The 12,777-nt window shown below is 42.4% G+C and overlaps 1 protein-coding gene across 1 annotated transcript in view; it reads left to right on the top strand.

Annotated features, from left to right (window-relative positions):
- Positions 1–12,777, top strand: part of LOC129861127 (voltage-dependent L-type calcium channel subunit alpha-1D-like) — a 138,986-nt gene that overhangs the window by 101,239 nt on the left and 24,970 nt on the right. Inside the window, exons 19-31 of the mRNA XM_055932277.1 lie at positions 3,049–3,178; positions 3,611–3,670; positions 4,938–5,044; positions 5,163–5,250; positions 5,432–5,539; positions 5,701–5,753; positions 5,889–6,035; positions 6,433–6,634; positions 8,126–8,284; positions 8,971–9,081; positions 9,945–10,028; positions 11,049–11,084; positions 11,663–11,791. Of these exons, the coding sequence (XP_055788252.1) occupies positions 3,049–3,178; positions 3,611–3,670; positions 4,938–5,044; positions 5,163–5,250; positions 5,432–5,539; positions 5,701–5,753; positions 5,889–6,035; positions 6,433–6,634; positions 8,126–8,284; positions 8,971–9,081; positions 9,945–10,028; positions 11,049–11,084; positions 11,663–11,791 (1,414 nt within the window). The remainder of the gene's footprint in view (positions 1–3,048; positions 3,179–3,610; positions 3,671–4,937; positions 5,045–5,162; positions 5,251–5,431; positions 5,540–5,700; positions 5,754–5,888; positions 6,036–6,432; positions 6,635–8,125; positions 8,285–8,970; positions 9,082–9,944; positions 10,029–11,048; positions 11,085–11,662; positions 11,792–12,777) is intronic.

Here is a 12,777-nt window from a genome sequence, read left to right as displayed (position 1 = left end):
CCTGTATTTAGCGGCATCCATCATTCCTTCAATTCTGACCAGTTTCCCAGTCCCTGCTGATGAAAACATCCCCACAGCATGATGCTGCCACCACCATGCTTCACTGTGGGGATGGTGTTCTCGGGGTGATGAGAGGTGTTGGGTTTGCGCCAGACATAGCGTTTTCCTAGATGGCCAAAAAGCTCAATTTTAGTCTCATCTGACCAGAGTACCTTCTTCCATATGTTTGTGGAGTCTTTTGGCAAATACCAAACGTGCTTATTTTGCTTATTTTTTTCTTTAAGCAATGGCTTTTTTCTGGCCACTCTTCCGTAACGACCAGCTCTGTGGTGTGTACGGCTTAAAGTGGTCCTATGGAGCTTTGCAGCTCCTTCAGGGTTATCTTTGGTCTCTTTGTTGCCTCTCTGATCAATGCCCTCCTTGCCTGGTCCGTGAGTTTTGGTGGGAGGCTCTTTCTTGGCAGGTTTGTTGTGGTGCCTTATTCTTTCAAATGTTTAATAATAGATTTAATGGTGCTCCGTGGGATGTTCAAAGTTTCATATATTTTTTTATAACCTAACCCTGATCTGTACTTCTCCACAACTTTGTCCCTGACCTGTTTGGAGAGCTCCTTGGTCTTCATGGTGTCGCTTGCTTAGTGGTGTTGCAGACTCTGGGGCCTTTCAGAACAGGTGAAGTTGGAAGGTCACATACACTTAGGTTGGAGTCATTAAAACTCGTTTTTCAACCACTCCCCAAATTTCTTGTTAACAAACTATAGTTTAGGCAACTCGGTTAGGACATCTACTTTCTGCATGACAGAAGTACATTTTCTTACAATTGTTTACAGACACATTATTTCACTTATAATTCACTGTATCACAATTCCAGTGGGTCAGAAGTTTACATACACTAAGTTGACTGTATGGAAAATTCCAGAAAATGATGTCATGGCTCTAGAAGCTTCTGATAGGCTAATTGACATAATTTGCGTCAATTGGAGGTGTACCTGTGGATGTATTTCAAGGCCTACCTTCAAACTCAGTGCTTCTTTGCTTGACATCATGGGAAAATAAAATAAAATCAACCAAGACCTCAGAAAAAATTGTATACCTCCACAAGTCTGGTTCATCCTTGGGAGCAATTTCCAAACGCCTGAAGGTACCACGTTCATCCCTACAAACAATACTACACAAGTATAAACACCATGGGACGACGCAGCCGTCATACCGCTCAAGAAGGAGACGCGTTCTGTCTCATAGAGATGAACGTCCTTGGTGCGAAAAGTGCAAATCAATCCCAGAACAACAGCAAAGGACCTTGTGAAGATGCTGGAGGAAACGGGAACAAAAGTATCTATATCCACAGTAAAAGTTCTATATCAACATAACCTGAAAGGCCACTTAGCAAGGAAGAAGCCGCTGCTCCAAAATCGCCATAAAAAAGCCAGACTACGGTTTGCAACTGCACATGGGGACAAAGATCGTACTTTTTGGAGAAATGTCCTCTGGTCTGATGAAACAAAAATAGAACTGTTTGGCTATAATGACCATCATTATGTTTGGAGGAAAAAGGGGGAGGCTTGCAAGCCAAAGTTTACCATCCCAACCATGAAACACGGGGGTGGCAGCATCATGTTGTGGGGGTGCTTTGCTGCGGGAGGGTCTGGTGCACTTCACAAAATAGATGGCATCATGAGAAGGAAAATTATGTGGATATATTGAAGCAACCTCTCAAGACATCAGTCAGGAAGTTAAAGCTTGGTCGCAAATGGGTCTTCGAAATGGACAATGACCCCAAGCATACCTCCAAAGTTGTGGCAAAATGGCTTAAGGACAACAAAGTCAAGGTATTGGAGTGGCCATCACAAAGCCCTGACCTCAATCCTATAGAAAATTTGTGGGCAGATCTGAAAAAGCATGTGCGAGCAAAGGAGGCCTACAAACCTGACTCAGTTACACCAGCTCTGTCAGAAGGAATGGGCCAAAATTCACCCAACTTATTGTGGGAAGCTTGTGGAAGGCTACCCGAAATGTTTGACCCAAGTTAAACAATTTAAAGGCAATGCTACCAAATACTAATTGAGTGTATGTGTAACAGTTCTCGTGGGCTGAAGGAAGAGTGGACCAAGGTGTAGCGTTTAAAGTGTTCATGATTTCATCCAAAAAAACAAATCGAACAAAAACAACAAACAGGAGAACGAAAGCGAAACAGTTCTGTCTGGTGCAGACAGAAAACAGAAAACAACTACCCACAAAACACAGGTGGGAAAAGGCTACCTAAGTATGGATCTCAATCAGAGACAACGATAGACAGCTGCCGCTGATTGAGAACCACACTCGGCCAAACACATAGAAATAGACAACATAGAACAAAAACATAGAATGCCCACCCCAACTCACGCCCTGACCATCCAAAATAGAGACATAAAAATGATCTCTAAGGTCAGGGCGTGACAGTATGTAAACTTCTGACCCACTGGGAATGTGATGAAAGAAATACAAGCTGAAATAAATCATTCTCTCTACTATTATTCTGACATTTCACATTCTTAAAATAAAGTGGTGATCCTAACTGACCTAAGACTTGGAATTTTTACTATGATTAAATGTCAGGAATTGTGAAAAAACAGAGTTTAAATGTATTTGGCTAAGGTGTATGTAAACTTCCGACTTGAACTGTATACTGAGATCATGTGACAGATCATGTGACTCTTAGAATGCACAGGTGGACTTTATTTAAGTAATTATGTGACTTCTGAAGGTATTTGGTTGCACCAGACCTTATTTAGGGGCTTCATAGCAAAGGGGTGAATACATATACACCCACCACTTTTCAGTTCTACATTTCTTTACATTTTTTGAAACAAGTTCTTTTTTTCATTTCACTTCACCAATTTGGACTATTTTGTGTATGTCCATTACATGAAATCCAAATAAAAATCAATTTAAAATATAGGTTGTAATGCAACAAAATAGGAGAAACGCCAAGCGTAGGTCTCAGTACTCAACATATGTTATAATGCACGCACTCAAAAATAATGTGTGATTTCATGGCTTTTTTTCTCAGGGTTCGGGTGGCCTGCCACAAGCTGATCAACCACCACATCTTCACCAACCTCATCCTGGTTTTCATCATGCTGAGCTCTGTGTCTCTGGCTGCTGAGGACCCCATACGGAACTTCTCTGCACGCAACATCGTATGTTTACTGCAGCAGCCGTTTCTCTTACATAGAAATAACATTTGATAGCATCAAGATAATCTTTACTTCCATGAAAGTAATTTGACTGTAATTTTACAGTAATGACACTGTCATGATAATGTCTAATAGTGGTAGGAAATATCTGTGTTAAAAATAACTAAAAACCTCAAAACTATACTTAATTGGAGTAGTAATCAATTTAGGACTGTTGATGCATTCTGAAGTTGTTGATATCATGTCATGTGTTGATGCCTTGAACTCTGTTAAACTTTCACATTGCTTTTTGCAGATACTTGGTTATTTTGACTATGCTTTCACGGCAATCTTTACTGTTGAGATCCTATTGAAGGTAAATGCTCTCCCCCTGTGTGTGTGTGCTGTGCTCTAGTGCTTGTGTAGTAACGCTCAGACCTTCTCGTTGCTTTCCAGATCCTAGGCTATGCAGATTATGTCTTCACTAGTATATTTACCTTTGAGATCCTGTTGAAGGTAACCAGGTTTCTATGACAACCATAGTCTTGCTACACTCCCCCGTCTACTGTATGTCGCCTGTTTTTAATTGGCGCCTGTTTTTTTCTGCTTGTCTGTCAGCAACCATCACGGCACCTCTTTTAACCACAAACCCATTTGGAGCCAAAAGAGGGGAAAATATGTATTGTTGTATGTTTTTGAGTGTAGCATGGATCACTCCAGTAGCATGAATCACTGCCTTGTTATTGTGTCCAGTTTTAACTGCACCCTGTAAAGATGAGGGTTCATTGTAGGTCACCTCTTTGTGAACCTTACCTTGGTCTGTTTGTACTTTAGCCAACAACTCCTTTGTCATTGTCAGTTTGGCTTATGCTAAAGCACAAACAGACCTGGCAACCAGGTTAGGAGATCCTTGACATGCTTCCCAGAGCCAATTCTCTTCTGCTGTTCAGCCTCCAGCTGTGTGTTCTCTTTGCTTCATGTGAGGGCTCACATCTGCATCCATTTCTATCGGTCATACGCTTGTTTTGATATGATTGTTTTGAGTACTTCCACAGAGTATGCATGAAACCATGACACATGAATGACTCTGAAGCAATTAGACTCTACTTTTTTGAATGCAACCTCCCCCCTCTCTGGTTTGGGAGGCTTTCATACACTTCTGTACCTCTCCACTGATGCAAATCCCATGTTTTGTGTTTTAAGCCCGGGCTTAAATATGCAAATGACAGAACCAATAGATTACCTGTAGATTCAAGGAAAATGGGTTGAGCTTTGTTCTAACCTTTACAGGAAATGAATAGCATATCTCTGAAATAATGTTTTATTTTTTGTTGTGTTCGTTGGTTGCTGTAAAAACCTGTTTTTGTTCCATTGAAATACCCTTCATGTCTTATTGAGCAGAATGTGTAGGAGTTTGAGTAAGATTAGAAGGAACTAGATCTGTATCAGTGTGTGTAGGTGTGTCTGTCTGCCCACTGAGAAAGAGCTTGTGTCAACAGATGTAGAATCTTATCTTGATCATCCTGTTGCAGGAGACTTTTAAAACTTGTAGTGTATTTGAGGTTTAAAAGGAATCAAACCCCACAAAAATGTCCATTAATTATAATCCACATAATAATTCACATTTCCTGTTACTATTTTCCTGCTGTAGCAAACTGGCTCAAATTAAGATCCTACATGTCTAGCTCATCTACAGTTGTAGCTGAACCTGTTGTGTGTCTGGTATGAGATGGCCTAGTGTATAGTGCAGTATATCTGATGCCGGTCTCCCTGTACTCTCCAGATGACAGCTTTTGGGGCTTTCCTCCATAAAGGAGCCTTCTGCAGGAACTACTTCAACCTGCTGGACCTACTGGTGGTTGGAGTCTCTCTGGTGTCCTTTGGCATTCAGTACGTAAAAATGAATCAATTGGTTGATTGATCGATTGATCGATCCTTCAAGCAAGAAATAAATAAATAATTAAATCAGTCAGCGATGTGGCCATAACTGTCTGTGTTTGGTGTTCAGGTCATCTGCCATCTCTGTGGTGAAGATCTTGCGTGTGTTGAGGGTGTTGCGACCCCTGAGGGCCATCAACAGAGCCAAGGGCCTCAAGGTGAGACGGGGGGCCAGTGGGCCACAGTGTAACAACTGTTTAACAACATACCCTCAAGATAACTGACTACTGAAGTCGCCTGTTTGTAAATCATCAGGCTAAGGGTACAGGGTCCAATAAGGTCATTCATCCCTGACCTTTTCTCTCTTGTCTCCTCTGTTTTTGACCCTTGACCCTGCAGCATGTGGTCCAGTGTGTATTTGTGGCCATCAGGACCATTGGCAACATCATGATCGTCACCACGCTGTTACAGTTCATGTTCGCCTGCATAGGAGTGCAGCTATTCAAGGTGCCTACCGCCACTACAGTGTTAACACTCATAAAGTATTGTCTGTAGTCTATGCATGATGCAGTAGTTATATGTGTGGTTATGTGTGTGGTTATGTGTGTGGTTATGTGTGTGTAATATATGTGACAGAAGGGCAGCTGTTAAACGTTCTGTTCTCTCAGGGCAAGTTCTATCGCTGCACAGACGAGGCCAAGTCCAGCCCAGAGGAATGCAAGTGAGTTTGATTGCTCTTTGTTCAAACATAAGGACTGGAGTTCTGAGACCCAGATATGTGTCTGTGTCTGTTTGAAAATACGGATGATTATGTAGATACATGGATTTAGATGTATAACTCCTCTCTCTCTTGTAGAGGCACATACATCCTGTATAAGGATGGAGACACAGCGTTGCCTGCAGTTAGGGAGAGGATCTGGTACAACAGTGACTTCAACTTTGACAACGTCCTCATGGCCATGATGGCTCTGTTCACCGTCTCTACATTTGAAGGCTGGCCTGCGTAAGAGCCTCTCACAGATGCGCGCATGCGCACACACACACGCACACACACACACACACACACACACACACACACACACACACACACACACACACACACACACACACACACACACACACACACACACACACACACACACACACACACACACACACACACACACACACACACACACACACACACACACACACAAACAAACACTCATGCACGTGCACACACACACACACACACACACACACACACACACACACACACACACACACACACACACACACACACACACACACACAGCAAATGCACACGTGAATATGCACACTTCCACGTATGCATATCCAGACAGACATACATTTTGACGAACCACCTCACTGATTAGTGTGTGTTTGTTTCTGTGTCTCAGTCTGCTCTACAAGGCCATCGACTCCAACAGAGAGAATATGGGTCCCATCTACAACTACCGCGTGGAGATCTCCATCTTCTTCATCATCTACATCATCATCATCGCCTTCTTCATGATGAACATCTTTGTCGGTTTCGTCATCGTCACCTTCCAGGAGCAGGGAGAGAAAGAGTACAAGAACTGTGAGCTGGACAAGAACCAGGTAACAACCTAGTTAGTGTTAGTGTGTGTGTGCGTGATTGCGTGTATGTGTGTTGTGTGTTGTGTGTATGTGAACATAAATATGTACAGTACTGTGCAAAAGTTTTAGGCAGGTGTGAAAAAATGCTTTAAGTAAGAATGCTTTCAGAAATAGACATGTTAATAGATTATATTTATAAATTAACTAAATGCAAAGTGAGTGAACTGAAGCTAAATCTAAGTCAAATCTATATTTCGGTGTGACCACCCTTTGCCTTCAAAACAGCATCAATTCTTCTAGGTGCACTTGTACAAAGTCAGGGATTTTGTAGGCATTTAGTCAGGTCTATGATTTAACAGTTATACCAAACAGGTGCTAATGATCATCAATTCAATATGTAGGTTGAAACACAATCATTAACTCCGATGTGGGAACAAGGCCAAGCGACTCAACTATGCACCAAAACACAGGAACTGGGGTGCAGAAACATGGCTGCAGGTACTCTGGACTGAAATATTTGTCTGTAGCAGAAGGCAGCTTGTTCGCCGAAGGGCTGGAGAGCGGTACACAAATTAGTGTCTGCAGGCAACAGTGGAGCATTGTGGAGGTTCCTTGCAAGTTTGGGACTACATTTCTGCAAATGGAGTTGGTGATTTGGACAGAATTAATGGCATCCTCAATGCTGAGAACTACAGGCATATTGTCACGTTCCTGACCTGTTTTCCGTTGTTTTTGAAATTTGTTTAGTTGGTCAGGACGTGAGCTGGGTGGGTAGTTTATGTTATGTGTTTCTATGTTGGGTTAAATGTGTTGCCTGATATGGTTCTCAATTAGGGGCAGGTGTTTGACGTTTCCTCTGATTGAGAACCATATTAAGGTAGTCTGTTCTCACTGTTTGTTTGTGGGTGATTGTTCCTGTGTCTGTGAACATGAGGAACATGACGAACTTTACACATATACTTATCCATCATGCAATACCATCAGGGAGGCATCTGATTGGCCCCAAATCTATTCTGCAGCATGACAACGACCCCAAACATACAGCGATAGGAACTATCTTCAGCGTAAAGAAGAACAAGGAGTCCTAGAAGTGATGGTATGGCCCCCACAGAGCCCTGACCGCAACATCATTGAGTCTGTCTGGGATTACATGAAGAGAAAGAAGCACCTGAGGCTGACTAAATCCACAGAAGAACTGTGGTTAGTTCTCCAAGATGTTTGGGCCAACCTACCTGCCGAATTCCTTCAAAAACTGTGTCCAAGTGTACCTGGAAGAATTGATGCTGTTTTGAAGGCAAATGGTAGTCACACCAAATATTGATTTGATGTAGATTTTTCTTCGTTTCACTCACTTTGCATTTAGTTAATTGATAAATATAAACTATCAACATGTCTATTTTTGAAAGCATTCTTACTTTACAGCATTTTTTCACACCTGCATAAAACTTTTTCAAAGCACTGTATGTGTGTGTATTTCAGTGTATTACTGTGTGTTTTATCTCCCCTCTCTAGCGTCAGTGTGTGGAGTATGCTCTGAAGGCTCGTCCACTGAGAAGGTACATCCCTAAGAACCCCTACCAGTATAAGTTCTGGTATGTGGTCAACTCCACAGGCTTTGAGTACGTCATGTTCGTCCTCATCATCCTCAACACACTGTGTCTGGCCATCCAGGTGAGTCCCTTTCCTGCCATACATTTATAGTCCTATCTCTGTCTCTCTCTATGTCTCTATATCCGGGTCTCTCTCTCTGTCTCTCTCTGTGTCTCTGTATCCTGGTCTCTCTCTGTCTCTCTCTGTGTCTCTGTATTCTGGTCTCTCTGTCTCTCTCTGTCTCTCTCTGTGTCTCTGTATCCTGGTCTCTCTCTGTCTCTCTCTGTGTCTCTGTATCCTGGTCTCTCTCTGTCTCTCTCTGTGTCTCTGTATTCTGGTCTCTCTGTCTCTCTCTGTGTCTCTGTATCTTGGTCTATCTCTGTCTCTCTCTGTGTCTCTGTATTCTGGTCTCTCTGTCTCTCTCTGTGTCTCTGTATCTTGGTCTATCTCTGTCTCTCTCTGTGTCTCTGTATCCGGGTCTATCTCTGTCTCTCTCTGTGTCTCTGTATCCGGGTCTATCTCTGTCTCTCTCTATGTCTCTATATCCAAGTGTATCTCTCTGTACCGCTATGCCTCTCTGTCTCTCTGTTCTGCATTTCGTAAACTGTATATTTATTTTTCTGTCTATCTCCTCATCCTTCTTTCTGTTCTTCTTATTCCCCGTATCTTCCCCCTTTCTCTTTCTCCTACCCTCTCTCTCCCTCTTCTCCTACCCTCTCTCTCCCTCTTCTCTCTCCATCTCTTTCCCACTCTCTCCATTTCCTCAGCACTATGGCCAGTCTCACCTGTTCAACTATGCCATGGACATCCTCAACATGGTCTTCACTGGCGTCTTCACTGTGGAGATGATCTTTAAACTCATCGCCTTCAAACCCAGGGTGAGTCAGTCTGTCTGCCTGCCTCTCAACTCGCACCATAGACCAGTTATCTCACCCCCTCACCCCACTCCCTCTACCAAGTATCTTCCCCTGCAATATTACCTTAACCATCCCTCCTCACCCTTTCCCTCCCTACTTCTTACTCTCACTGACCCCCCCCCCCCCCCCCCCCACCCCACCCACCCACCCACCCACCCACCCACACACCCATGCTGGGCTCCGTACCTTGGCCTGTAGGGGTATTTTGGGGATGCCTGGAACGTCTTCGATGCTCTGGTGGTGATCGGCAGCGTAGTAGACATCATTCTCACTCAGGTAGAGTATTATAGTAGACCTGCCCTCACCCCTGCCTCCAATCTTCATCCCTTGCTTTCTTATTTCCTTCCCTCACCTTTTTCTAGAATCACTCAAACCCCTCTCTGGTCCTAAAGCCAGTCTGTTGGCTCCTTGTCCTACTGTGGGACCTCTGTCAGGGCTGGCCACCATAGGTATGATGAATTACCTATGCTGGACTGGTATTGGGTCTAGGTCTATGGTGGCCAGTTACTCAGCACTGTGTAGGCACTGTATCAGTGAGAGACTTATAACACCTTATACAGTAGAGGGTTGTAGAGGGTTCATAGCAGATCATAGTCAGAACTTCATTCACTGTTTCATATGTAAAGTTGGGCTACTTAGAGGCATGCATAAATTTTGTATTCTCCCAGACACAGTGCCACTCAGACTCTTTTTTTTCCTGCTGTATATTTTCATGTTTTGTCTGTATTTTCACATCTCTCTCTATCCTTCTCTTTCTCTTTTTCTGTCTCTGTTCTCTCTCTGTTCTCTCCCATCTCTTTGTGTCCTTGGGCTGGCGCTTACAGCACTATTTCGCCGATGCATGGAACACATTTGATGCCTTAATTGTTGTTGGTAGCGTCGTTGACATTGCAATCACAGAGATCAATGTAAGTAGCCATCTTCATGCTCCCTGTTCTGTAGCACTATCAGAGGGAATGCATTACAAATATATCAGGGTTACATTCAAGATCCCAACATGTTTTCATGTCCCAAACATGTTCATTAACTATGCTAGCTAGAGCAATAGCTTTCCAAGGAGCTATCTAGCTGTTAAGTAGCGTCCACCGGGTTGGAGTAATGTTGTAATCTTGAATGCAACCCAGTGAGCCTTGGAGATCAAATGGCATGTGACATCTATATAAATATGATGACAACTGAGTCAGATCTTTACCAGATTTGTATGATTTTCTAATGATAGGACAGTTTCAAAACACTCCCAGGGTTATTGCAAGGCCTTCCTCCAATATGCTGTCTAGATTAGTGATCCCATGCTTGGTGCTGTTCTGTGACTTTGTGCCATCATGAAGTTTGTGTGCCTCTGCTTTTTCCCTTTTTTGGAATTACAAATCTTAACACACATATGGACTTACACACATATACATGCAGAGATTGTCTCACTACGTGGTATATTTCAAGTTTACTACATGAAACAATATACATAGTTATTTGATATCAATTAAACCAAGTTTGTCTTTCTGGGATGTCCTTATTTTCTGGTGCTGATCAAAGTTGTACTGCATTATATTGGTGTTTTCTTTCTTCACATGTGTACGATTGTATGTCATGTTTGATGTACTGAATGTACTACTGTGTGTGGTAATCAGTACTAAGCTTCTGTGGTCGTGCTTTGCATAAGAGGCAGATGATGTTTTGTCTTCAGTGTCAATACGGTTGCTTATGTAACACGTCTGTAATGGTTGTTCTCTGATTCCTTTTGTTGAAGACGTTTCAATAATGCCGTGGATGGTTGATTGAATCAACAATAAAGAAATGTAATCACATTCTGAACTAGTTGTTAGATAAGTAATTATGTCAATAACTATGTCAATGACTAATTGCTGACTTCAATGATATGAGGGACAAAGAAGTGAAGATGTTAGTGGTTAACCCAGACCTTTGGTTTCAAGGCCATCCCAGTGGTGAAGGTGATTGTGGACCCAGGGGTAAGAAGCCCCTTCCAGTACCTCACTCTTCCTCATCGTCATCGTCATCTCCGCACAGAGCTGTTTACGTTGTTCGCATGAAATATCCTGTTCTGAACCATATACTGTGTTGAGGTTTTGTCTTGCCTGTTTTGTGGGCTGGTTCCAAGGACAAGATCAGTTCTGGTTTGGGATCTTGCGCGTGTTGAGCATCATCTCATTATCAATCTTTTTTGTGTTGTTTTGTTCGTGTTTGACCTGGATCATACTGCAGATGTTGTGGGTTTGTCCAGGTTTGCTTGTGTCTGGACATCCTGGAGATGGGAGTGGAGGGTCTCTGTATGACTCCTAGGAGTGGGGACACTTGTCTTGTGTAGCTACTGTATGTGTGTGGGACGTGTCTGCATCGCATTCACACAAGTTAAGGACTGTTGCATGTTCCTCTACCTGAATGTGTACACACATGCACAGAGGTGGTTGAACACACGTGCACGTACGTACACATGCACACACTGCGTGTTGATCTCTGGCCTGCTCCTAGCTGTGTGTTAAAGTAGCACTGTGGGTGTTCCACCTATCTCTCTCCCTCTCCCTCTCAGAACACTGAGGACAGCGCTCGCATCTCCATCACATTCTTCCGTCTGTTTCGAGTCATGCGATTGGTCAAGCTGCTCAGCAGAGGGGAGGGCATCCGAACGCTCCTGTGGACCTTCATTAAGTCCTTCCAGGTGAGAGAAGAAATGCTCAGGTATAGGGTTGCCAAACTACCGGTAATTTACCAAAGTTACCAGAATCTTCGGTAATGTTGGTTATTAACAGGTCATTTATGATAACATTGGTAATTTATACTTGAATAACTTAATTTTTATATATATATATATATATATATATATATATATATATTCATACAGTATTTTTTTTTTTATATCTGTGTCATTTTGTCCACGCGTTTCTAGTAGATAGACCATATGGTTCAAGAGAAAATTGCCTAATTAATGAAAAATGCATCTAACCAACCTTATTATTTCCAATAAACTCTGCCAACTATTAACTTTTTTCACAACTGCCACCATTTTGACGCCAAAACATTTACAACCAAGACATATTGATATAATAAAATACATTTAAGTGTGTAAAAATATATGTCATCGAGTGTATAAGAGGCGAAGTCAGGTGCAGGAGAGTAGAGGGATGTAAACAGGCACACTTTTATTTTAGTTCCAAAACGAGATCACTACATAAATCAAACGCGCTCAAAACACGGAACATAACAAAAGTAAAGCGCGTAATAAAACACCACAATAACATAAAACAATTACACACAAACATGATGGGAAACAGAGGGTAGTAATACAAGTAGATTGATTGGGGAAAAGAAAACCAGGTGTGTATGGAAACAAGACAAGACAAATGGACATGTGAAAAATGGAGCGGTGATGACTAGAAAGCCGGTGACGTCGAACCCTCATATTATACACCAATGGTATTCACTAAGTTGATGGTTTATATTTAGAATAAAGTTTTGATTCATGAGCTGAAATAAAAGATCCCAGAAATGTTCCAAAACCACAAAAGCTTATTTCTCTCAAATGTTGTGCACAAATTTTTATTTGTTTAATCCCTGTTAGTGAGCATTTCTCCTTTGCCAAGACAATCAATCCTTACCTCTGCTTGCTGTGTTTCTCTGCACCTGGGGTCGAGTTCGTACTAGCAT

The sequence above is a fragment of the Salvelinus fontinalis genome, chromosome 8 (genome assembly GCF_029448725.1).
Source record: "Salvelinus fontinalis isolate EN_2023a chromosome 8, ASM2944872v1, whole genome shotgun sequence".
NCBI classification, from domain to species: Eukaryota; Metazoa; Chordata; class Actinopteri; order Salmoniformes; family Salmonidae; genus Salvelinus; species Salvelinus fontinalis.
The sequence above is the reverse complement of the archived record's forward strand: the minus strand, read 5'-3'. Positions and strand labels throughout refer to the sequence as shown.